The following is a 26,949-nucleotide window of genomic DNA, read 5'->3' as shown; positions in this document are numbered from 1 at the left end:
TTTAACTTATTTTAAATGTATTGTCTTTTAAATTCGGTTTGTTTTTTTGGATATGGATTTAATTTTTTAAAAAACGTTTGGGATGTGTGTTTTTTAATGTTGTACGCCGCCCTGAGTCCTTTTGGAGAAGGGCGGCATATAAATCCAAACAAACAAACAAACAAACAATTATGGTCATACCTTGAGGATTACCTTTACTTCTTTCCCACTTCCCCTTTCCACACCCCCAAACTAGTTGGGGTCCCTTCTGAACTGCTGGCCCTGCCCACATTCCTGCTGTGGGCTAAGCTGTCTTTTATCTGCCCATTCAGTTCCCTTGGCTGTGATTCATTATCCTACTCCCAAGGTCAGACTACATACCATTGCAGTTGGGCTATTTATTCCGAAAAAACACCAAGGCCAGCACATCATAGACATGAACTAGTGATGTGGAGAGAATCAGGAGTGAGCAACGGGGAACAAGCGAGCTCAATCTTTAATGAGTACCACAATGATGGTTGTGCTGGCAGCAGGAGACTATGGGTGGTGGCACCTTGAAGTCTTTGAGTCAGCAAAATAGTGTCGGGGTAGGCAAAACAATCCACCTTTCAAAGTAATGACCACAGATATAGCCACACAAAGTCCCTTGTCAGCAGAAGTACAACAATTCAAAGTGGGGAGGATCTACTTGCAACCATCTAAAGTGGCCAACAGGAAATGGGCAGATCCCAGATTCTGAGCAGAACACCAACCTCATCAACAATGAAGTATCCAAGATCACATCCATGGAAAAAAATAGTCAGGAAGACGGGGTGGGGGGAGGAATATCCTATTTTGAAACTAGAACAGCTAAGGAAACTTTAGACTGTCTCAGCTGTGGGCTGGAGTTATGAAGAAGGCAAAGACATGTCATATGAAAACAATTATTGGGGCATGTTCATCCTGTGATTACGTGGATGTGAAGATGAGCTCATCGTTTTTCAGATAAAATTTGTGTTAGTGCAAGGAGTATATAGCAAAACAAGTCAAATGGGTTAATTTGTCTTCATCAGATGGCTGCTGAAGATGAAGTCACAAAACCAGAGCAAGATGCAAGATATTTGCTCTCTGACCTGAAGAACAAAATAGCACATCATCCATCCCAAGTACAATGACTTACTGGACTGGCAACTAATGTTAACATTGAGGATGGGAAAACATCTTTCAATTTTCGTCTTGCTCAAAGATTTACTGAAAGCAAAAATTTAACATGGGCTGAGAAATTTAGCTAATATGTTCACTTTTGGAAAATGCAGGATAGTTCTAAAACTGCCAGATACACTTTTCCAAAATGTCCATATACAGAAGTTAATATCTATAGATTGCTAGTGCCATAGAATCTTCCACCCCAATTAAATACTTAAGTGATACCAAATAGTTGCAGGACATGGATAGTTTTGTCTTTCACAGTCTGACTGTTGCCTACCAACCTAGGAGTACTAGCACAAATCCAGACAAGCAACCGATGGTAGCAAAAAGTGTTTAAGCTAAATCAGGATATATATTTTTTCTACTGTACCTGCATCTGAACAGCAACAAACCTTTCTCACCAACGATCTCTTAAAAATGGTGGGATCTGTTGGTGTCCGCCCTTTTTTATATAGCAAGAACCTGTGGTGACATTTTATTCCCCCAATTAAATCACCATTTTTACCCCAGGGAACAATCCACGAGAAAAGCAATTGCACATGTAAGCAGAATTCTCAGAAAATTTAGCACAATTGGACATCAACTTAACAAAAGTCACGATAATCTCTAGAAGGATATGACACAGCAAGTACCAATTTGTAAATTCATCAGTGGTAATCCTTCCTTCCTCCCTTCCTCCCCTTTCCCTTCCCTTCCCTTCCCTCCTCTTTCTCTTCCTTTCCCTCCCCTTCCCACAAGACCAATGCACTTCTTTCCTTCTCTTCCCTCCCCTTCCTACAAGACCAATAAACTTTTCCCTTCCCTTCCCTTTCTACAAGACCGATACACTTGTACATATCTGGTGAAGATGACTGTGATTCAGAAATGTGATTCAGAAATGCATTTTTTTAAAAAATGATACAAGGCATTTTGTTTTGCTTTGTTACTAAAGACAAGCACAATAATCTCTCTCTCAATTCATGATCTTGCTTTTGGGAATATATTTATTTCTGACTTGCCCCAGTTCATTGAAAACTGCAGCCAAAGTTGGTTTTTTTTTTTTTTTTTTTTTTTTTAGAATTAGAGAGAAAGGTTTCGTTCACGTTGTACAGCTCTTATGAACAGCCTGACTTCCTAGTGGAATTATTCTTGCTTCCTATCATTCCATCTCTTGGTACCCAATTTCAGGTCAACCATAATCCTACAAGATTCAGCAGTCCATCTGCATTTAAAAGACAAAGGCCATTCCTTTGAAGATAGAAAAGTCCACATTTTGGACAGAAAGGACCCCTGATTTGAAAGAGGGGTCAAATAGGCCATCTATGTCAAAACTGAACAGCTTTCTCTGAACAGAGGGGGAGGGATATGACATCATCCATCTCCAGTCTACAACACAAACCTTTTAACAGTTCTAAGAAAGTTCCACACCCATTTGTGCCACTCAGGTGACCCTGATGCTACAGATAAACCTTCTCGTGGCCTCAATGACTGCCTAAAAGAATGCAAATAACCAGCTGTCTGCAATGAATATAAATCCTTTCCCACCATCCAGTTAGAGCTGAAAAAGCTTCTTGGATGAGAAGCAAAATGTTTTCAAAGAAAAGTCCAGTTGCCCCTTGAAAATTTTTTGGAAGAGTAGCCAAAGCTTCTTTGATAAAATGATAGGTGGGATTTAAGAAATGAAAGGTTGAGAATCTCTGTTCTAAACCATGCAGTATGAAGAGAAAATCTCAAGAATCTCTGGTTATGGGTAGAAATTGCTGCAGCTGTGGGATTGTTGTTGACTTGAAACTAGGTCCTGAGAGATGGAATCAATCTGCAAATAACAAAGGCAAATTCTACCTAAGTTTCAAATTGCTTTGTGAGAAATAGGGAGGTGCAAACAATGGTTTGGTGGAAATAAAGCTATTATGAGCCATGGTGGTGCAGTGGTTAGAGTGCAGTACTGCAGGCTACTTCTGCTGCCTACCAGCTGCCTGCAATTTGGCAGTTCAAATCTCACCAGGCTCAAAGTTGACTGAGCCTTCCATACTTCCGAGGTGACTAAAATGAGGACCCAGATTGTTGGGGGCAATATGCTGACTCTCTGTAAGCCACTTAGAGAGATCTGTAAAGCGGTATATAAGTCTAAGTGTGATTTCTATTGTTTATCAAGTTGTTGTTGTTGTTGTTGTTATTATTATTATTATTATTATTATTATTATTATTATTATTATTATTATTATTATTATTTAGTCTCATTATGTTGAGATCAGGACAAATGACAGCCCCCTCATTGTGGATTTTTGCTGTTTTATCAATCTCAGCTTTAGAATGGAAGTATAGCAGTTGTCATGGGAATGACATCATCATCGTAATTACTTACAGGCCCTATTCAAGTCACACATCTGGTCTTATAAAGCTCTACATGGCTTGGTATCTGGACCATCTCTCCTTCCCAGACTCAACTCATCCTCCAAATTTCATCTCAAGGACAGCTGCTGAGATTTAGGAGGCCACACCTGGTTCACTTTTTGTAAGACTGTACAAAATATACAGCAATCATGGCTCAGGACCTAGTTACTTGCGGGATCGCATCCTCCCACATACATCCCTGCGGCCAATCCGCTCTCACAGAGAGGGCCTTCTCCAAGTGCCGTCCACTAGGCAATGCCAGCAGGCGGCGCCGAGGAGTAGAGCCTTCTCTGTGATGGGCCCAACCCTCTGGAATGACCTCCCCCCCGACATTAGAACCACCTCGGACTTCCGCTCCTTCCGTCAAAAATTGAAGACTCACCTGTTCCGACTAGCTGGCCTGGCATGATTATAAATGTTACACCTATGAACTCCTGGTAGTATATTCTCATCTGGTTATTTTAAGGGTAATGTTTTAGTTTTAATTGTTTTTAGGGCTTTTAGCCTCATATTTATTCTTCTGTACAGGACTCTTAATTTTAACCTCCTCTACATACATACATATATTTATAGCCCTATTTATATTTGTATTTTATCTGTGATTTATTGTGGACTGTACACCGCCCCGAGTCCCTTTTTGGGAGAGGGGGGGGTTTAGAAATGTGAATAAATAATAATAATAATAATAATAATCTGCCGTATTTGTTTTGATCAGTTGGGTTGTAATTTTTGCTACTTTTCAATGACCTTTGCTGTTGTCAATGGATCTATTGTTGTTGTATTGAGAACCCCCTTAGTCTTTGAAAGCAGAGTGGGTATAAAAATTTAGAAACAATTAGTAAATTCACGGTGCTGTAGAGATTCAAAGCTACTATAATTCTACTGACTGGACAACAGGCTTATGTTTGCTTTGCTTACTGACCGTTCCATTAATTAACACTTTTATCCCAGATTAATAGGGCTTTTTCATAGTGTACATTATGATAGAAAGGACAAAACATTTCTTTCTGTGTCCCCTTGGCATTAGTCTTCGGGGGGGGGGGTAGTTGGCAGAGAACATGGCCCCGTAGGTCACACGAGGAAAAAGGAGGCGAGAAACATTTAATGCTTTTGGCAGTAAAACCCAGAGGCCTGTTCTCCACCTTGGGTGGAGTAATTTTTGCCCTCCTAAGCAGCAACACCCACAACAAACCTCACCACCTTCCTTCCCCCTCCCAGCCCGCTTGGGGCGAGGCTAAGCCAGTTTTTAAAGCCTGCCAATGGGCAATCACTCTTAATACCTTCCCCGTTCGGGGAATGTCAATACTGCTTTCCTGGACTCCGCCTGTTGTATCTAGAGGAAGGCGTGTTCGCATTGTCTTCCCTGCTTGCCCCAGGAAACATGATATCACACTTGAACAAAAGCGGGAAAGCTGTCAGATCTATTGAGATGGGTGTGACCCCAATACACACCTAAAGCAGGCAAAGCCAGGGGGTCAGCAGCTCTGTCGTATGCGAGGAGAAATATGCATCTCCTGACTCGCCAAGAGGATTTTAGTCCTGCAGAATTAGTATCCAGCACAGCGATTACCGTTAGGAATACAGTAGTCCTCGCTTTACAATGCTTCATTTAGTGACTGTTCCAAACAGCATTGAAAAAAAGTGACTTCTGGCCGTTTTTCACACTTCTGACTGTTGCAGCCTCTCTACAGTCATATGTTCAAAATTCAGATGCTTGGCAACTGGTTCAGATTTATAATGGTTGCCGTGTCCCTGGGTCATGGGATCACCCTTTGCGACCTTCTCACAAGCAAAGCCAATGGGAAAGCCAGATTCACTTAACAGTCATGTTACTAACTTAATAACTGCGGTGATTCACTTAACAACTGTGGTAAGAAAGGTGGTAAAATGGGACAAAACACACTTAACAAATGTCTTGTTTAGCAACATAAATTTTGGGCTCAATTGTGGTTGTAAATCCACAATATCTACCAGGAAGACAAGTGGATAATGGACCAGCAAGGACATAATTTTTTTTTTCATTTAATAAAGTAGTATACGATGAATGTTCAGTGTGGAAAAATAATTTTTACATGCATTCATCCTCCTTTTAAAGAAATCAGAATGATATGATAGTATGCATCCTTGCCTCTTTTTCCCCTCCTCCCTAATTTTGGAGGATACAAACAATTTGTTCATAGAATCTTCACAGGACCTAAACCCATCCCTCTCTCTTTCTCTTCCTAAAATCTAGCTTTTTGCTCTCTGTATACAAACTCTCAGAAATTGTATTCCCTTTGTTTTTATATTTATAGAACATACATTAAAGATTGAATGCTATTTTCTGCTTATTGACGGCAAGCCCTCCTTAAAAAGATCTAGTTATGATTTGATAATTAAAACTAACAAAGAAATCTGTGGTCTCTATTTCTTTTTCTCAGTGCAGATTAATAACTTGCCAGGAATTGTTTTTTTAGCTTATAGAAAGGACAGAACTCTAATTTAGATACCGGCTTTCCCCTTCCCCTCTGCTAAACCTACTGCTACAATTTAAAGTGAAAATGCCGCACGGTTAAGCCTACAGATTTTTGTGGAATTAAAGTAGTTAATTTTGTCTTGTGCAGATAGTGGCACACACGTTTAAAAAAACTTAACATTGGAATATAGAGGGAATCAATATTTGTTGTCCGAATGACTGAATAATATTTTGATTTTACCAGATATAGATTGCTTAGTCCTTTATTTATTTAATTTATATTCCACCTTTCTTCAGGGGCTCCTAAAGGATAAAGTATTTCCAGAGTGAATGAACTTAATTTTACACCTTAATAACCTTTAACACGTTTTACTCTTTCTTTCTAAGAATTTTTGGACCAAAACATAAAACATAGGTGCTTTTTTTAAAAATAGACTGACGAGTGTAAATAGTACTGAAATGTAATACATAGGATTTTGTGGACAAAATGCTTTCTGCTTTTTTTTTTATTTCATCCTTACAAACACTTTCAAAAATAGGTCTGTATTATTCCAATAGTATAAGTGGATGTGTGATGAGGAAACTGTGCAAAGACCTGAAAAATTTGAATCCATGTCACCTGCATAGTAGATGTTTAATTACACTATGTGCTTTTTTTTCTTCCATTCCTACTATATTTTGGTTGAAACATTTTTTTTAGGAAAATCAAAGCAGACTGGCCAGAGATAAGCTATTGAATGAACGATACTTGAGATATAGTCATTAACTAAAGGCAGGGGAAGAAGAAACAAAACATTTTTTAAAAACATGTGAATATCACAATTAAAATGGGTAATGATTCTAAGTTGAGTTTAGTATGTTAGCATGAATTCTACTTCTAAGAAATGTTATAGGGCTGCTGGTCAACATGTAAACAAAGGAAGCTAATTTTGTCATTAATGCATATTTGTGCAAGACTTGGTTTCCCCCAAACTAAAGTACTGATATTGTAATCAAAAGAGAGACAGCATCAAACCACTAATAGCAAAACTGTTTAAATTGTGCCCAGAAACAAAAGTGCAAACATTCCACATATTTGTCAGACAATTATTTCATAGAACAAATCTTACTAAAAGTAAAACTAAACATCTGACTTGTAAACATTTGTCTACAACAATCTTCTTTTAAATTACTTACGAACATTCCCAATGATCAAAAGACAGCACGGCTAACGCAGAATATGCTTTTTATCATCACTTTTCAAGTTAAGTGAATAGACAATGAGAGAACAACTTTAATGCAAGGATTTTGAGATCTTCACTATGAAGTTGCGAAGAACTAGAAATATACGTATACTCCTACCTGAAAGCATAAGGCTGAGTCCACAGAAAAGAAGAAGTGCTAAAAATGTCCACGCTTTTCCAAGTATATCCATCCAGTTTATACTTTAGTTCATGAAATACCAGAGGTCCTTTCAGTGGGATAAGCCTCAATCTTCGCTCTTCCTTCGCATCGCACAGCAAACTTGCTTACCAGGGAGCAGCAGATTCACTGAGGTGGATTACAGCAAGCTCTTAGCTGTCTCAGCAATGGGAGTTTTAAGTTCCTTTTTCCTGTTTCCTCTTGTAGATTAGGATGGGGAAAGCAGGATCTTAAAGTCATTCTTCATCAGCAGGATTTGTGAGATTGTCTGAGCAGCGTCTATTACATCTAAAACTTTGCTTCTCCTGTAGGGGAGGGAGGGGGAATGGGTCGTAAGTTCTCCCTCCCCAGGTCATGGCCAGTGCTGTCAGAAACAATAGAACATCCTCCGGGAGGGAGAATTATGAAAATAACAAACCCCTCCACCTAGACGTGGTATGTGAAAATGTGCTACTCCACCTCCTCTTCCATCTCACCATCTGCTAATTATTCCCAGGGTTCCTGTTTGGAATAAAAAGTTTTTGAATTCTTGGTTTACCTGTAAGTACACAGCTAATGCAAGAGATGTGTTGGCTCAGTGGCTAAGACGCTGAGCTTGTCGATCAGAAAGGTCGGCAGTTTGGCGGTTCGAATCCTTGGCGCCGCGTAACAGAGTGAGCTCCTGTTACTCGTCCCAGCTCCTGCCAACCTAGCAGTTCGAAAGCATGTAAAAATGCAAATAGAAAAATAGGGACCACTTTGGTGGGAAGGTAACAGCGTTCCATGCACCTTTGGCATTTGGTCATGCCGGCCACATGACCACGGAGATGTCTTCGGACAGCGTTGGCTCTTATGAGCACCGCCCCCCAGAGTTGACTAGCATATATGTGTGAGGGGAACATTTACCTTTACCTTGCATAGCTAGTTCTTGAATTTTCAGGAAACACGCCCCTCCCCCCATTCTACACCATAGTTCGTCAGGGAGGGAATCACTCTAGTCCTCATCCCTGGCCAAATTCTGTTCAGGGTGAGAATCTATAGTTCTCAACAGCTTCATCCATCTTCTTTCATCCCTAGGATGAGAGATGCAAGTGGTTCTTCCACCAAACTGAAAGAAGATATCCCCATAACTTGCTAAGCCTTATTTTTTTAAAGTACAATGCAACTGTTGGGTTTACAACATCAACACCAAACACTTTGCATCATGGCATAGTACAGGGTGAGAGCCCAGTCCAGGGTTGATATACTGTACTACACTGTTTTGACTACAGTTTATTGAACAAACCATTCCATTCATCTATAATACTAAGTGACAAATCACCATGCACCATGCTGAGCCAAACCCAAATACAAGGAGTCCTTGCCTTATGACCACAATCAAGCCCAACATTTCTGTTGCTAAGTGAGACAGTTGTTAAGTGAGTTTTGCCCCATTGGTTAAGTGAATCAGTGCAGTTGAGTGAATCTGGCTTCCCCATTGACTTTGCTTGTCAGAAGGCTGCAAAAGGTGATCACATGACCCTGGGACACTCCAACCAGCATACATATGAGCCAGTTGCCAAGTATTTAAATTTTGATCCTGTGGATGGGGATGTTGCAAAAGTCGGAAGTGTAAAAACAGTCATAAATCACTTTTTTTCAATGCCATTGTAATTTTGAAAGATCATTAAATGAGCTGTTGTAAGTCAAGGAGTATCTGTGAAACATTATATAGAAGAGAATACATATAGCCCAGGATTGAACTTTGGAGTCCTTTGTGCTCTCGGAGCTTGGTTGTTTGCTTGTAGGTATTTCATAAACCAACTAGATAACATCATCAGTACTGATAATGTTACCTAATGTATATTCTGCTGTATAAGGCGACTGGGCATATAAGACAACCCCCTACTTTCAGGCGCCATTGAGCCAGCTGAAGGCCTCTGCGCTGCCGGGCTTTCGTAATTTGAGCTCAGCCCCTTCCTCCTCCAGACCGCCAGCCAGACCTTACTAAGCCATCCCAGCGTTCATCCATCCATGTGCCCAGGCGAGGAGCACCGAGGTTATCGATTGAAAGGCCAGCGTCTGCACTGGTGGCGGCACAGCTTTTTGCTTGGCGGAGTTGCTTTTTCTTTTGTTTTGTTTTTTTGGTATGTCCTTTCTTATACCCAGCGTATAAGAAGACCTCCGATTTTTAAAATATTTTTTGGGGGTTAAAAAGTCATCTTATACGCTGTAAAATATGATTAATGAGCTGATTGGTATTACCTAGTTGGGTAACAAAATGTCTGCAAGAAAACAAGCAAACTCAGAGAGTACCAAGGACTCCACAAAATACATCAAAAGCAGAAGGTGAAGTCAGTATGCCTGAGAGGTCTTTGGAACTCATTACTCTTTTCAAGAATGAGAAGAACAAAGAAATGTAACAGCTGTCTTCTGCATAATTTACCCGCATGTACACTTCTTCAACGAAGCCAATAGGATTTAGGTAGATGTGAATATAATTCTGGTCTGAGTGTGCATCTCGAAGGTTGCAGTTGCAAAGCAAGTCATATGAGAAAGCTTGTAGCAAAACGTATATGAAAAAATACATGGAAGTTGGTTTACCCATTGTGGAATTTATTGCACTATGTGGCTTGTTTATTCGTGCCAAAATAAATATCCTGACTTTCTAAGTAAAGGCCATCTTGAAGAAACATACAACACATTAAAATAAAATGAATATACAAAACAAATGAATATATTACCAAACTGACAAAATTATGATTAATTAGGAAGTGTAGTTACTATACAAGAACAGACTGTAAACAAACAAACACAAAAACAAAATCCTGTTGATATGATTTTCTTTTTAAAAGATGTTTAAAACAAAGCTCGATTCCATGGTTGATGCTCTTTGAAATTTGGAGCCCCTCCAAACTTTGCCCTAAGCGTGGCTCCAACTAATCATCCTTGATGGACATCCTGATAATGCAGCCTTTCTTCCTTCCTAGAGGATTATAGAGTTCATCTTAATGAAGGAATGCAAAAGTGGTTACATAAGCATTCAGGCTAGCCCTGAAATATAGAAGATCAGAAAAAGAAACCACTCAAGATGGACCGGCCTTGATTCTCTTATCACAAAGAGAATCAAGACAGTGTTATGGCCCACCAGCGGCCAGCGGAGTTGGCAGCAGATTTGGACAGGGAGAACGTTGAGGAGGAACATGGGCCAGTTCTGGAGTCTGGGGAAGGCTCTGATGAGGGCTCTGTGTCGGAGGCAGAGAGGGGGCCAGAGCCATATGCCAGTTATTGGCTGCCTTCAAAGTCAGATATCAGTGAGGCAGATGAATAGCTGGAGCCTGTTCCCAGTGTGTGCATGCGCAGAGTTGCCAGATGAAGGGAACAGCTAAAGAACAGGGGTTGACTTGGGAGTAAGGCCACCAGTGGACAATGAATAGCACCCCCCCAGAGGAAATAAAAGAGGAGCGAAAGGGGAGTGGAGTTTGCAGGAGACAATTATTTTGCTTGTTGGGCTCGTGACTCTCTGAGACTCCTTGCTAAGTTTTGTAGATATCGACCTGTCAGCTCTCCAAGCCAGATAAGGTCTGTGACTGTAAATCCTCCCTTGAAAGGCTTTGTTGGATGCGAATGAGCAGAATTCACAGTCAACTAATAAAAGGGGGTTTTGTCGGGACCGGGAGTTTGCCGCATGCTCTTGTGGAGCTTAGGTCAGAACAGACAGGTCAATCTTGAGTTTCTTTCTGATCTCTTCCTTTCTTTCAGAGAAGAGAGAGAAAAGCTCTGTCAGGTTCTCAAGATTTATCATTATATTTGCAACAATAATCGTGAGTTCCATGAGACCTTGTGGAGTGTGTTTCCTGAGCTGGGTGACATATCCGTTCTATAGCTGAGGCTGCCTAATCCAGTTTTTGCCTTTCTACTTAAACTGTCTCATATTAAAAATGGGAGGACCCCACTTGGTGGCCTTGTCACTGAACTAGATAAGAATTCAGCTGTTGGGGCAGAACTAATGATGTTGGTACATTTGTGTTGATTCCTGAATCAGAAGAAAGCAAATTTAAATTGCTGTCAGGGTGATTCTTTTGCCATTGATGGAAATGGGTTACAAAATAAAAGAAGTTGAGCTTAGAACTTTTTAATAAGGAGGAGCTCGTCTTTCCATTGATCTGGCTTCAAGCTGTTTAAGGATAATACTTTATTATGGCTCAAAGTGATTATCAAAACTGGATAGTAGAATAGTAATAAATTCCCAATACAACGCTTCCTCCCAAATCCCACAACTATTCTGTTGTGTTAAGTGAGAGAATTGTGTATGTCATTTGATATGTCTTGAACCTGCAACAGAGCTATTATACTGTATCTCCTCTAAAAAATTAGAATCTGTGGTCCACTTAAAATATTACTCCATATTCACCACTCTAGTTGGGTTGATGGAGTTAAATTTAGCAGCATAGTTTAAGGCAAGAATATTCTCCACTTCGATCTGCATGCAGCTTTGGGTCTTTTGTTGGTGGAAATTATCTGATTCAAGAAACAATGCAATCCTGTGGTAAACAGTCTAGAACAGGGGTGTCAAACTAAAGGCCCATGGGCCAGATCCAGCCCACAGGGTGCTTAAATCTGGCCTGTGGAGCCGGCCTAGAAATAGAAAAGGACCAGCACAAGGTACCTCTGGCAGCCAAAACAGGGCATATTTTGGCTGGCAGAATGCTGCAGAAGGCTGTCCAGACCAAAAATGGGGTGTGGGGCCTCAAGTGGCCCCCACAGCCTGCTTTGGGTGGCAGGGTACTGTAGACCTCCGTCCATCCCATCTCCAACCCTCCCCCCTGGCCGGCCCACAGAGGAGAACTACAATGCAGATCCCTCCCTCAAAGAAATCCAGTTTGACACCCCTGGTCCAGAAGATCTCCTCTTCCAACTGGAATGTAGGAAAATGTATTTATTCACTTTCTTTATTTCTATAATAAAAATTCCTGAAGGCACTGAGTGGCTAACGATCCTAACCATCACAAAATAAAATTCAAAAAACCCTCTCAGAAACAATAGATCCATGCAAAAAAAACAGAATAATCAACAGTATCAAAATTATACCAAAAATTCAAAATACAAAACCATTAATCCATTAGATCCAAATCTTCTGTCACTCTATGTCATCTGCTTGAAGATCATAACTGCCCCACTGAAACCCAAGAGGAAAAGAATGAACAGGATCTCTTACAGAGGGAATTCTAGACTATAGTAGTGAGCCACTTCCACTTCCAAAGTCCCAACAGAATTGCCATTCTCATGTGGATGAGATCCGGAAGAAATTCATTCATTCATTCATTCGTTCATTCAGCAGTGGGGTACCACAAGGTTCTGTCTAAGCAGAGGTGGGTTACTCCTGGTTTGGCCCGGCTCGGGCAAACCAGTAGTAGTGGCGGCGGGAGGCTCTGCCCACCGGCCTGGACGCTTTTGCACATGTGCAGAAGCGTTGTGCAGGAGTGTGGGAGTACACCGAAACCGGTAGTATAAAAATTACCCACCATAAATGATTTAGATGAGGAAATAGGAGAATTCATTAAATTTGCAGATGACACTAAATTGACAGGAATAACCAACACTCCAGAAGACAAGCTCAGGATCTAAAAATATTTTGACAGACTTGAACAATAGGCCCTATCAAACAACATGAAATTTAATGTGGAGAACAGCAAGGTTTTACACCTGTGCAGGAAAAACCAAAGAAGAACAGATTAGGCAAAACCTGGCTCAAAAACAGTAACTGTGAGAGGGATCTTGGAGTCCTAGTGGACTATCACTTAAACATGAGCCAGAGGTGTGTGGCCCCAAAAAAGCTAATACAATCCTTGGTTGTATAAACAGAAGCATAAAATCAAAATCACATAAGGTATTAACATCACTTTATAAAACCTTAGTAAGAATACTGGAGTACTGCATCCAGTTTTGGTCATCATATTACAAAAAAGATGTTGAGACTTTGGAAAAAGTGCAAAGAAGAGCAACTATGGTGAACAAAGGCCTGGAGACAAAAACATATGAAAAATGGTTGCAGGAATTGGGATGGCCAGTCTAGAGAAAAGAAGGACTAGGGGTGACATGATAACAGTGTTCCAGTATTTCAGGGGACACCACAAAGAAGAGGGGAGTCAACTAATTTTCCAAAACACCAGAAGGCAAGACAAGAAACAATGGATGGAAACTAATCAAGGAGGGGATTAAGCAGAAACTTCCTAACTGTGAGAATAATTAACCAGTGGAAAAGCTTGCCTTCAGAAGTTGTAGCTGCTTCATTACTGGAGGTTTTTAAGAAGAAACTGAACAGTCACCTTTCTGAAAGGTCTCCTGCTTGAGCAGGGGGTTGGACTAGAAGACCTCTAAGGTCCCTTCCAGCTCTGTTCTGACTGATGGATACTCACCTGCTCAGAGAAACAGAGGAGGTAATTTCATTGGGGAAAAGACTAGCTAGGAGGTAAAAGGTAACGCCCAGTTAATCTTCCATTTACAATGGCACTGAAAAAACTGACTTACATAAGTCCTCGCACTAATCACCATTGCAGCATCCCCACGGTCACATGATCAAAATTCGGGTTCTGGGCCACTGGTATGTATTTACGATGGCTGCAGTGTCCCGGGGACATGTGATCACCATTTCTGTGCTTCCCAGCTAGTTTCCAGCAAGCAAAGTTAATGGGGAAAGCCACATTTGCTTAACAACTATGTGATTCACTTAACACTGCAGTGATTTGCTGACAACCGTGGCAAAAAGTCATAAATTAGCCATGACTTACTTAATAGCCATCTTGCTTAGTAACGGAACTTCTGGTCCCAATTGTAGTTGTAAATCAAAGATTACCTGTTTATATATTATTTGAAATCCAGCTGTATATTTAAGAGATAGGACCATATATTGAACCAGAGATTAGACAGTCCTTTGGGAGCTGTACATTAGAACAGTGTATTTTATGTGTCGCCAGAACCCAAATATTACATACAATATTGTATTTTATCTGAATAGAAATGTACAATCAAAAACTGCATATGGATCTTGTTACATACTGACAAACAGTATGGTAGTTTCTACCAAGGTCCTCTGTTCCGGCGGGAACAGTATTCAAATCTGATTGGTTGAAAGGTCTGACATCTCCCTATAAAAGGGCTGCTGCCAGACAGAGTCTTTGCTGGATTGTACATAGTTGTCACTTAATAAGGAGCTGTTTGTTGCCTGAGTCTGCCTCATCTATTCACCCTATCTAACAGATCTGATTGGGGTAAACTGTTGGAGAGATATAAAAATAAGATTTTATTTTAGTTTTGCCATTATTTTGTTAAAGGTAAAGGTTCCCCTTGCACATGTGTGCTAGTTGTTCCCGACTCTAGGGCGGTGATCATCTCCGTTTCAAAGCCGAAGAGCCAGCACTGTCCGAAGACGTCTCCATGGTCAGGTGGCCGGCATGACTAAATGCCGAAGGCTCACGGAATGCTGTTACCTTCCTACCAAAGGTAGTTCCTATTTTTCTACTTGCATTTTTACATGTTTTCAAACTGCTAGGTTGGCAGAAGCTGGGACAAGTAACGGGAGCTCACTCCTTTACATGGCACTAGGGATTCGAACTGCTAAACTGCCTACCTTTCTGATTGACAAGCTCAGCATCTTAGCTACTGAGCCACTGCATTATTCGCCAGGAAGGTGGGTTATATGAGATCAAGTGTGAGGGAAATTTCTTTTCCCTCACACTTGGTTTTATACATTTGTGTTACATGTTTATGTTATACACTTATTTTATTTACATTAGATTTGTTTTGAGACTGTTATTGACTGTCCGTCAATTTCAATTGGCAAGTAATATTCTCTATGAGAAGAATTTTTCACTATCAAAAAAAGCTGAGACTAAGCAATATTTTTAAAAAAGGATTGAAAAGCTACATATAGCATCAAAAGTTAGCTGAGCCAGTGATTCACCTCAAAAAGATTGTCTTGGATAATATTTAGATGATATATTTGCATTCAGGTAGTTGTACAGAAGGATATCTGAAGAATGTACACCAAGGACTGGGCTTACAATAAAATTTTAGTACAGTTTGATAGCTTCTAGATGTGACATTCAGAGTAAGCTGAGTAACACAGAAACAGAACTTCAAATGTTTCCAATAAATAGCATGATTGCAGTCACTAAAATATTTCCATTGCAAATCAAACTTTCTTTGAAACAATCCATTCTCCCCTCCCCCTTCATGTTTCATCTTTGGATGAAATTAATGAGTCAATGAATGAGTCAATCCTATTTAAAATGACTTCCTAGTCCCAACTCAAGGAGTACTTTGTGAATCAGCCCTAATGAAAAAACTTGAAAATGTACAAGAACAGAACGTACTGCTTGAAATTCATGGGATACTTTTAAAAAACAGCAATATAGAAAATTGACATGGACATGGGATCTATTTGCTTCTGGACATCCATGCAACGGCATAATTCAGAACGTCCAAGAGGTTAACCTCAGCTCATTTCCTTCTATTTCTATCTCTTCTGAAATGTTAAAAGAAGCTAAGTTTGGTTCAGTGTTGTGTATATCCTGCTTTGGAAACAGCAAGGAATGCCAAAAATCATAGGGCAACAAAAGGCAGGATTTTTTTTTATAAAAAATGCTTAGTGCAAGTGTTGCAAGACAAGATTCTCCAGGCATCACTATAGCAAGCAAACCATTCTCTGAGATTTTCAGATTTTTTTTAAAAAAGGGAATTTATTCATTTATGATTGTTCTTAGCCCAGGAGCTAAGAGACAAAAAGAAAGGGAAGGCTAAAACAATTAGATATATAGCAACGCACACACATGAAGACACTTTCTCCAATAACAAACTTATCAAACGTCTTTGATCTAATGTCTTCTATGATATGAAGTCTACAATTCTTATTAGCTATGTTGGCTGGTGGAGAGTAGGAAATGCAGTCCAGCAGATTTGATGGGCATCATGCGAACTGCACGATACCCATCAAATCCAGGTAGTGCTTGACTTACAACAGTTCATTTAGTGAGTGTTAAAAAAAGTGACCAATAATCATTTTTCATACGACCATTGCAGCCGCCCCATGGTCACATGATCAAAATTCATATGCTCGACAACTGACTTGTATTTATGACGGTTCAAGTGTCCCGGGTCATATGATCGCCTTTTGCAATCTTCTTACACAGTCAATGGGGAAGCCAGATTCACTTAACCGTGTTACCAACTTCACAACTGCAGTGATTTACTTAACAACTGTGGCTAGAGTGGTTGTAAAATGGAGCAAAGCTCAGTTAACAAATATCTCGCTTAGCAACAGAAATGTTGGGCTCCGTTGTGGTTGTAAGTCAAGGACTACCTGTATTGGTTTATTAGTTTATTCAAATAGCCTGGTAGGATTCACATTAACATGCGGTCCTTACATGGGACATTTTAGGGACTTACAATGGGACATTTAGAGAGCAGACTGTACTTTAGAGTTTGGTGATTGAAAAGGGTGCCAAAACCTTTTTCATTCTAGTTCAGTTACACATAGGATTTGAGTAGCAGCACAGGTTGCAGCAACTAAAAATATCATACAGAAACATTCACCATTCTATCAATATTTTCTTGGGAATTGCCAAACGATTAAAAAATAAAAATCCATCTAAGGCACGGGTGTCAAACTTGCCGCCTTACTTTGCCATCACGTGACATTTTGTAACATTGTGTGACATTTCGTGACATTTCCCCATTCACGGAGCAGGGGTGGGCATGGCCTGTGCATGACGCATCCGGCCCGCGGGCCAACAGTTTGACACCCCTGATCTAAGAAGATGTTCATTTTCACTCATTTTAGTTTTCTAGTTCATTTGGCACCTAAACCCTTACCTTACAGGTGCTAGGCTATCATAACATACCTGTATAAAGGTGTCAACAGAGAAACAAATTAGCATACGTATGTCATGAATTTGAAATTTGTATCAAACATACTAGCATGACTGAGGTTTTTTTTTAGCAACAGCCTTCATTGTTCACGCTGGTGGGGGTTGCTGGAAGTTACAATTAGCAACATCTGGTTGGCCACAAGTTCTTCCACTTTGGGATACAATAAGTTGAAGAATAGGCTTGGTCAGCATTTCAGTGGGACATCTTCCTTTAGGGTACTCTATGACTGGCTGAACCTATTACAGTAAGCTAGAGATATGAAAAATATTGTGATCCATTTCTGGCACATTTCAGAAGTTCCTTTTTTCCCTTGGAGTTCTCCAAGTGATTGGGGGATGGGGTGGGGTGTTCATTTCATAAATGAATCTTTAAGAACAAGAAATGGGCTGTAGTGTTCTACGGATGGCCCTGCTTTGAATTGTTGACTTGATAAACCCTCCCAGGACATTTCATGAAATATTTAAGTTTGCAGACAGCTTAGAAAGTGCAATGATATAGCTTGTCTGAACACTTGTGACTACTTACGGTTTAACCTGATGATCTGGTTCCCATAACACATTCATTTAATAGCTAGATTTCTACAATTTACAATACAATTGCAGAGTTGGAAGGGACCTTGGGGTCTTCTAGTCCAACCCCTTGCTTAGGCAGGAAACCCTATACCGTTTCAGACAGATGGCTATCCAACATCTTCTTAAAGACTTCCAGTGTTGGGGCATTCACAACTTCTGGAGGCAAGCTGTTCCACTGATTAATTGTTCTAACTGTCAGGAAGTTTCTCCTCAGTTCTAAGTTGCTTCTCTCCTTGATTAGTTTCCATCCATTGCTTCTTGTTCTACCCTCAGGTGCCTTGGTTTGACTTCCTCTTCTTTGTGGCAACCCCTGAGATATTGGAACACTGCTATCATGTCTCCCCTAGTCCTTCTTTCTATTAAACTAGACATACCCAGTTCCTGCAACCGTTCTTCATATGTTTTAGTCTCCAGTCCCCTAATCATCTTTGTTGCTCTTCTCTGCACTCTTTCTAGAGTCTCCACATCTTTTCTACATCGTGGTGACCAAAACTGAATGCAGTATTCCAAGTGTGGCCTTGCCAAGGCATTATAAAGTGGTATTAACACTTCACGTGATCTTGATTCTATCCCCATTTCATAGGCTCCCCAAGTTTTTGGAAATCCATTTGGCCCAGCCTAACATGAGCCCGGTCATTATATATCAGCGGTTCTCAAATAGTGGGGCGCGCCCCCCTGGGGGGGCGCGAGGCTCCGTAAAGGGGGGCGCGAAGGCTCCCTTTCCATCTGGGTGCAACGGCGGCGGCGGCGGCGTGGGCGAGGCATAATATATCCCGCCTGGAAGTGGCAGCACTTCGGACTGTGGATTTTCATTGGAGCCGCGGGCTGGAGCTGTGCAAGAAGCCTGCTCAGGCGGGGGTGGGAGGGAGGGAAGCATGGCTGTCCCAGGCTTCCCTCCCTCCCCCCCCAGCCCAAGCAGACTTTTTGCACAGCTCCAGCCCGCGGCTCTGATGAGTCTCTGAGCAGTCCCCAGCGCTGCCACTTCAAGCCGGGATATATTCTGCCATGCCCTCGGCGGCGTCTTTATGCAGGTAGCTCGCCTCCCCGCCAGCAGCTCCACCGCCAGCATTCCGTCTGGAAGCGGAAGCGCAACAGCCGCTGTTGGGGAAGGGACAAAGGGGCGGCGGTCGCCCGATCTTGCCACCGCCACCCCTTCGCCCCTGGTAACGGCGACTGTTGTGCTGCTGCTTCCAGCTGGGATGCTGGAGGAGCTGCTGGCAGGGAGGGAGCGAAGAAAGGGAGGAGGGAGTAAGAGGAAAGAGGAAAGAAGGCAAGCAGGCAGGAAGGAGGCAGAAGGAAGGAGGGAAGAATGGAACTGGAAGGGAGGCAGGGAAGGAGGGAGGGAGAAAGGAAGGATAGGAGGATAGGGAAAGAGGAAAGAAGGCAGGCAGGCAGGGGGAAAGAGGAAGGAGGGAACTGGAAGGGAGGCAGGAAGGAAGGGAAGGAGGAAGGGAGGGTGGAAGGAAGGATAGACAAGCAAGAGGGAAAGAGGAAAGAAGGCAAGCAGGCAGGAAGGAGGCAGAAGGAAGGAGGGAAGAATGGAACTGGAAGGGAGGCAGGGAAGGAGGGAGGGAGAAAGGAAGGATAGGAGGATAGGGAAAGAGGAAAGAAGGCAGGCAGGCAGGGGGAAAGAGGAAGGAGGGAACTGGAAGGGAGGCAGGAAGGAAGGGAAGGAGGAAGGGAGGGTGGAAGGAAGGATAGACAAGCAAGAGGGAAAGAGGAAAGAAGGCAAGCAGGCAGGAAGGAGGCAGAAGGAAGGAGGGAAGAATGGAACTGGAAGGGAGGCAGGGAAGGAGGGAGGGAGAAAGGAAGGATAGGAGGATAGGGAAAGAGGAAAGAAGGCAGGCAGGCAGGGGGAAAGAGGAAGGAGGGAACTGGAAGGGAGGCAGGAAGGAAGGGAAGGAGGAAGGGAGGGTGGAAGGAAGGATAGACAAGCAAGAGGGAAAGACGAAAGAAGGCAAGCAGGCAGGAAGGAGGCAGAAGGAAGGAGGGAAGAATGGAACTGGAAGGGAGGCAGGGAAGGAGGGAGGGAGAAAGGAAGGATAGGAGGATAGGGGAAGAGGAAAGAAGGCAGGCAGGCAGGGGGAAAGAGGAAGGAGGGAACTGGAAGGGAGGCAGGAAGGAAGGGAAGGAGGAAGGGAGGGTGGAAGGAAGGATAGACAAGTAAGAGGGAAAGAGGAAAGAAAGCATGTGACTACGGTGGGAGACGAGGAAAGACCGGTGTGCTATGTTATGCAGAGGTGTACTTATAACAATTTTATAGACAAATTATACTATTTACAGTCGCGCGGGGGGGGGGGTGCGCGAAATGTTTTCTTCTTCCTAGGGGGGGCATGACAGAAAATAATTGAGAAGCACTGTTATATATCAATGTGATGTCCAGAGAAGACAGAAAAAAGAAAAACAGACATGATATATAATTATGGTAGATGTCTAGACAAGTCAGATTCCAAGATGTCATATAACTATGACATGTTTGATATGTCCCCAATGTCTGATATAAAAGCAACTGAATAAACCCCAAACACCTACAAACTATCAGCCAGATAAAAGGACAATTATGGTTTAGATAAATGCAGGATTTCAGCCATTGTCTGAGCATCCTTTCAAGTAAAAAGATTGTTGACTGTTCCATAATGGTCTTCCAGGTCTCCCCAGCATGTTATGGAGTTCACTTCTTTACAGCTTGCCACAGGGCATGGTATGCCAAGTCAACCAAAGGAACTTCTTGGAAGTAATCTATATCAGGCATTAGTACTCATCCATGGCCTGTTAGGAGCTGTGCCAGACAGCTGGAGGTGAACGGTGGGTGGCAGGCAGGATAGTCACTCCCCAGTTCTAGTATCACTGTCTCAGATCTGCTTCAGATCATCAGGCATTAGATTCTCATAGGAGTGTGAACTCTACTGTAAATTGTGCATGTGAGGGATCTAGGTTGTGTTGTCCCCCTCCCCTCCGGTCTGTGGAAAAATCTTCTTGCACAAAACTGGTCCTTGGTGCCAACAGGTTTGAGCACTATTGACCTATATCATATTGTATCATATAATATAATATCATATCTCATATCTCATATCTATCACTTTTTCTATCTATCTATCTATCTATCTATCTATCTATCTATCTATCATCTATCTATCTATCTATCTATCTATCTATCTATCTATCTATCATCTATCATCCATCTATCTATCTATCTATTATCTATCTATCTATCTATCTATCTATCTATCTATCTATCTATCTATCTATCATCTATCTATCTATCTATATCTATCTATCATCTATCTATCTATCTATCTATCATCTATCTATCTATCATCTATCTATCTATCTATTATCTATCTATCTATCTATCTATCTATCTATCATCTATCTATCTATCTATCTATCTATCTATCTATTATCTATCTATCTATCTATATCTATCTATCATCTATCTATCTATCTATCATCTATCTATCATCTATCTATCTATCTATCTATCTATCTATCTATCTATCTATCTATCTATCATCTATCTATCTATCTATTATCTATCTATCTATCTATCTATCTATCTATCTATCATCTATCTATCTATCTATCTATCTATCTATCTATCTATTATCTATCTATCTATCTATCTATCTATCTATCTATCTATCTATCTATCTATCTATCTATCATCTATCTATCTATCTATCATCTATCATCTATCATCTATCTATCTATCTATCTATCTATCTATCTATCTATCTATCTATCTATCTATCAATCATCTATCTATCATCTATCTATCTATCTATCTATCATCTATCTATCTATCTATCTATCTATCTATCTATCTATCTATCTATCATCTATCTATCTATCTATCTATCTATCTATCTATCATCTATCTATCTATCTATCTATCTATCTATCTATCTATCTATCATCTATCTATCAATCATCTACCTATCCCCTATCTATCAATTAATCTAATCTAGTCTAATCTAATGTAATCTAATTTTTGTAGGTTGAAATAAATCATGGTTTAGAAATCAGACAGGATAGATTTGCAATTATGCCAAGACCAAACAAGAAACTAGTATTTGGCTTAGCACTATGTATCACAATGTACACATGATGGTGCACTATGGCTCTGTAGAGTGGGGAAGGGTACAATTAGGTATTAGGTGTTATTAAGTCAGTGGAAGTCTTTCAATAAAATAGGTAGAATCTTGAGTTTCCAAGAATTCTTCATTAAACAAGGTTTTTAAGAATCCAGGCAAAAGTGATTTAAATAACCCATTCCAGGCAATTATTTTATATTTCAGACGCAGATTATTTCATCACTGTCAATCCAGGCAGGGCATTGCTTAATTTTAGGAAAATGCTCCAGGAAGTTTCAAGGTTGGAATTTGAACTCAGTTCCGTAAATCATCAAAAACAATAATACAATCCTATACAAGTCTGTTCAAAAGTATGCAATTGCAGGTCAGTGTGTAAAGGACTGCAGTCTTGGCCTTCCTTCCTAATCCATTCTTTCTCCTTGGTTGTTTTAGCCTCTTTAGTACAAAAATAAGAACTGTTTAGATTGGAGCTGGTTCATTTCTGCTCTCCTGGCATTTTAATGAAAGTCTCAAAGTTGTGCTTAATGGAATGTCTATCTTTGTACACAGTTTACTTTCTGATACAAAAAGTTCTTATGCCACGTCTAATTTGCCATTCAAAATATTGTCCTGTGGTTCATTTCTAGGAAAAGTTAATGTGGAAGGAGCATGTTCCATAATGTCCTTGGCAGTAATATATCAGTGATGGCAGTACCTGTCTTAAACACATATTAAAATATCTCAAAATCCTAGAACAGATACTTAACTTCTATCAGTCAAGAGTAACACACTTTTTTTAGAAGTTAGATTTTCAAAACGATGTAACAGCTGTAGAAACATCACAACAACTAAGTTTCCAAAGTCATTTTTGTACTGAAGATGATTCCTATTCCAAACATTGAAGATGACTACCTTATGGAACTTCCACAGAGTTGAGAAATTATCCAACAATTAGCATAATTGTATTACTAATCAATAGGCAACATCACAACATTGATTGGCCTATTCAGTACATCTTTCTACTCAGCAAAAAAGATAAAGTTTCCCAAGTATAGTACAACTTTGTTTGAGTGATCAAAAATCTGGTCACTAAGGGAGACTGCTTCATTTCTGGGTATTAGAATTAGACAGACCTTGGCCTGATCCAAGACAATTTAGATGCCCTTAAGTTACAAATGAAGCAATTAGGCAGTAACTATAAGAGGATTCCTATGAATTCAGATTTCACTCTCATTCAGTAAGGTGCCAATGACAAATAAATCATTAGGTGAGACATTACAGATTCTGTGAATCCCTCAGTACAGTATTACAGATCCAATTAATCATTCAAAAATGGGCATTCATGTCTGTGCAAAATTAATTGGGAAAAACATGTGGGAGATAATAGGCAGTCCCGCCTATATCTCATTTTAAAAGCAGAGTTACGGTATTTAATAATTGTGGACACAATTATTGATTAAATATATAATAGTGTGTGTGTGTGTGTGTGACTTTTGATAAATAAAGGCTGCCATTTTGTGCCATCCCTAACCCATTGGATTATTGATAGTACTTCTTGATTAGCATTTTACGGAGTTGGACTCCGTTAGTGACCAGATAATAGAGCTTGAAGGGACCTTGGAGGTCTTCTAGTCCAGCCCCCTGCTCAAGTAGGCGATCCTAAACCATTTCAGAAAAGTGACTGTCCAGTCTTTTCTTAAAAACCTCCAGTGATGAAGCACCCACAATTTCTAAAGGCCAGCTGTTCCACTGATTAATTGTCCTCACTGTTAAAAAGTTTCTCCGTAATTCCAGGTTGCTTCTCTCCTTTATTAGTTTCCATCCATTGTTTCTTGTCCTACCCTCTGGTGTTTTGAAAAACAATCCTTTTTGTAGCAACCTCTCAAATACTGGAATCAAGTTACAATATACAAGCAAGTCAATAGAAAAAACTACTTGACTCAAATGATCAGTAGAAAGACATAACACAACTGTACATAGCTCATGCAAATGAGAATTCTCGAATACTGAGAATTCTCTAATTCTTACTGAAGCTGTTGTGCTAGAATTTGGAATGGTGCAAAAAACTTGCTTTTCCAGGTTTGGTCACTGCAGTATCATTTCATACAGCTGTGTCTTTTGTACAACCTAGGCCTTATAAAAAAAAGCAACATTGAAGAATATATTCATCTTCCGAGACAGAAAATGTTTATAATATTAAATATCAAAGCAGTGGGATACAGATTAAAAATGATTGAGATATCTATAGGTAAGAAATAAGCTTTGCAAGAGAGAACATCAGGGGTTGTATCTTTAGAATCAAGATTTTCTCACTGTAGATACCCCACGAAGTAGAGACACAAGGCTGGGGAACTTTCCCATGCTGTTCTGCAAAATTGGTGCCATGTCACAACTGACCCCATATGAAGAGCACAATGAATTTTCATTTAGTGTGTTTACTCAGAGAGTGACTTCTGTCCACTGTTCATCAAAATTTGTTATTGTAGCATGGGGAATTTCAATGGATAAACCAAGTGACTGACAAAAAGACTCCTGTGAATTTATTAGAGACCAACTTTTATCTTAATAATAAAAAAAGTCTCACTGGAATAACTGAAAGTTCTCCCCAAAAGGAAGGAAGAGATATTAGTGGGAATTTCCCCTAGATAATAGGCTGGGGTCTATAGAAATCCTGTTTTGTCTTAGTTAGATATTAGGATATGAAATCAGAATGAAGCAGATTTATTGGGTTAAAGCAGGAAATTGACAATTCTGCAAGGGTACTCCTAAACTTGCCATTTTAATAAACAGCATCCTTTTTTGTTTTCTCTTCAGATGGAGTCAAAAAGGGAACCAGATGCTAGAAAATGCACAAAGCTAAGACCAAGCTTTTATAAAGTTGTGCAGAAGAACAAATTTAGCTCCTTTAATAGTTCCCAAAGCTATGGGTGTGCTATCTTGTTCTGCATCTTACCTACACTGCTGAGTGAAGTATTTGGTGACTTCTGGCTATCAACAAATGCACAATGGCAAATATGTAGTGGCCTATTGTGTTCTATTATTCTAAAACGAAAGAAAATTCTCCTTCAGGCAAAGCTGAAATCTCATTTGTTTTGAAGTGTAACTCTAATCATGAGAAGACATTAAATTAATGGGTTATGTAAGAATTGTGTAAATCAGGTTATTAGGTACAAAGATATATTAACAGTGCAGGGAGAACTAAAACAGAAGAAAGAATTAGAAGAACAAGGGATTGCTATAGAATGGTTTAAACAAATGCAAATACAAACAAGATATGAGAAAGATGTTAAAGAGTATGGTTTTAATATGGAAAACTCAGAATTAGATAGGATACTCATGGGAACAGATGAAAAAATGATTAAAAATTGTACAGTTATCTAATTAGAATATACCTAGAATAAGAAGAGATTAAAGAAATAATCATAAGATGGGCAAAAAACTTTGGATGTACAATAGAATTAGAAAAATGCAACAACTACTGTATGGGAAAGGAATTATAATCTGACAATGGCAACAGCGTTTAAAGAGAATTTATATAAAATGTTTTATAAATGGCACATGACACCTGAAAGATTAGCAAAAATGTTTAAGGATAAATCAGCTAAATGTTGGAAATGTCACCAATTGCTAGGAACGTATTATCATATGTGGTGGATGTGTAGGGATGCAAAAAGCTATTGGGTTAAAATACAAACATGGTTAGAGAAAATGATACATAAACCAGTGGAGTTTAAATCAGAGATATTTTTATTAGGTATTCTACCAATGAAATACAGTAAAAATGATTCATATTTGATTGTACAAATAATAACAGCAGCTAGAATTTTATTTGCCCAAAACTGGAAAGCAGACAAAATCCCATCGGAAGGGGAGATAATAAAGAAGATATTAGACTGTGCAGAAATGAATAGGTTGACATTGAGAATAAAGGACAAGGAGGAATCAGTGTATTACAGGACATGGGGGAGATTTTATGAGTGGCTTGAAAAAAGATATAAATAGAAAGAAAAAGGAACAAAACATGAAATAAGTATCTCAGATGACACATTATTAATTAATATAATATAATTCATATAGGGGGGGAGGGAAATAAGAAAATATCAAAATGTAAACATACAGGTGGAAAAATGATATGAATTGACATATGTTAAATAACAATTATAAGAATGCATATCTAAGAATAAATTTGAAAGGAAAAATGAAAAACGTTTTACAAAAATGAAAAAAAGAATTGTGTAAATCCAAGAAAGTTCAGATCCTGAAGAATTAATTTCGCTTTCTGATGATATGAGCAGTGGTTTAAAGACTGAGAGCTCTTCAGCATGTTGCCCTGCCTAAGCAGAACATGCACCAACTATTTCTAAGGTCACACCACATCTTCATGATAGTTTTCATTTCATCTTCCGCCCATAGCTGAGTCTACGTAACTATCCAGTATGATGTTAATCAGTGGTGGGTTGTAGGCGGTATGTCCCGGTACGGGCGTACCGGAGCCTGCCCGGAGCACCGGATACCGTTCCGGTATGGTGCTCCGGAGGACCCACCTGCCCACCAGAGCTCCTTACTGGTCTTTTAAATCTTTGGCGCTTCCGCTTCCGTGCGCGGCGCATACAGCACCTGCATCACGCTTCGGTGAGCAACTGGAGCTTTGCGGAGGCTTACAGAGGCGGTAAGATGCATGCTCGCGCTGTGCATGTGTGCACTGCACACATCCATGTGGACGATACCGGGCCCTTTCCAACTATACCAGTTGGAATGGGATCCGGAACCCACCACTGATGTTAATGTGTTATTTTCCATCTTCCTGAGTAGTAGTAACTGAAGCGTGAGAATCTACTCACTCGTATCTGTAAATAGTACCCCTAAATATTACTTTTGAGACATGGAATGAGAGAGAAGACAGCACAGATAAGTGAATGAAAGAAGAGGATTCAGAGAGAAAAGTGACAGCAAAAAAATATATGAATCACATAGGTATAGAAATACAAAAAAACCCACTCCAAATCATAGTGCAGATAAT

The 26,949-nt window shown here is 40.1% G+C and overlaps 1 protein-coding gene across 1 annotated transcript in view; it reads right to left on the bottom strand.

Moving 5' to 3' along the window:
- The window catches only part of TEK (TEK receptor tyrosine kinase), a 62,988-nt gene extending 55,314 nt beyond the window's left edge, over nucleotides 1–7,674 (bottom strand). Inside the window, exon 1 of the mRNA XM_081941616.1 lies at nucleotides 7,337–7,674. Coding sequence (XP_081797742.1) covers nucleotides 7,337–7,409 — 73 coding nt within the window. The 5' untranslated portion in view covers nucleotides 7,410–7,674. The remainder of the gene's footprint in view (nucleotides 1–7,336) is intronic.
- Nucleotides 7,675–26,949: the final 19,275 nt, after the last annotated feature.

Source organism: Natrix helvetica (assembly GCF_964273705.1).
Source record: "Natrix helvetica genome assembly, chromosome: 2".
In the NCBI taxonomy this organism is placed as follows: Eukaryota; Metazoa; Chordata; class Lepidosauria; order Squamata; family Natricidae; genus Natrix; species Natrix helvetica.
Note: the sequence above shows the minus strand (reverse complement) of the source record. Positions and strands in the feature narration are given on the sequence as shown.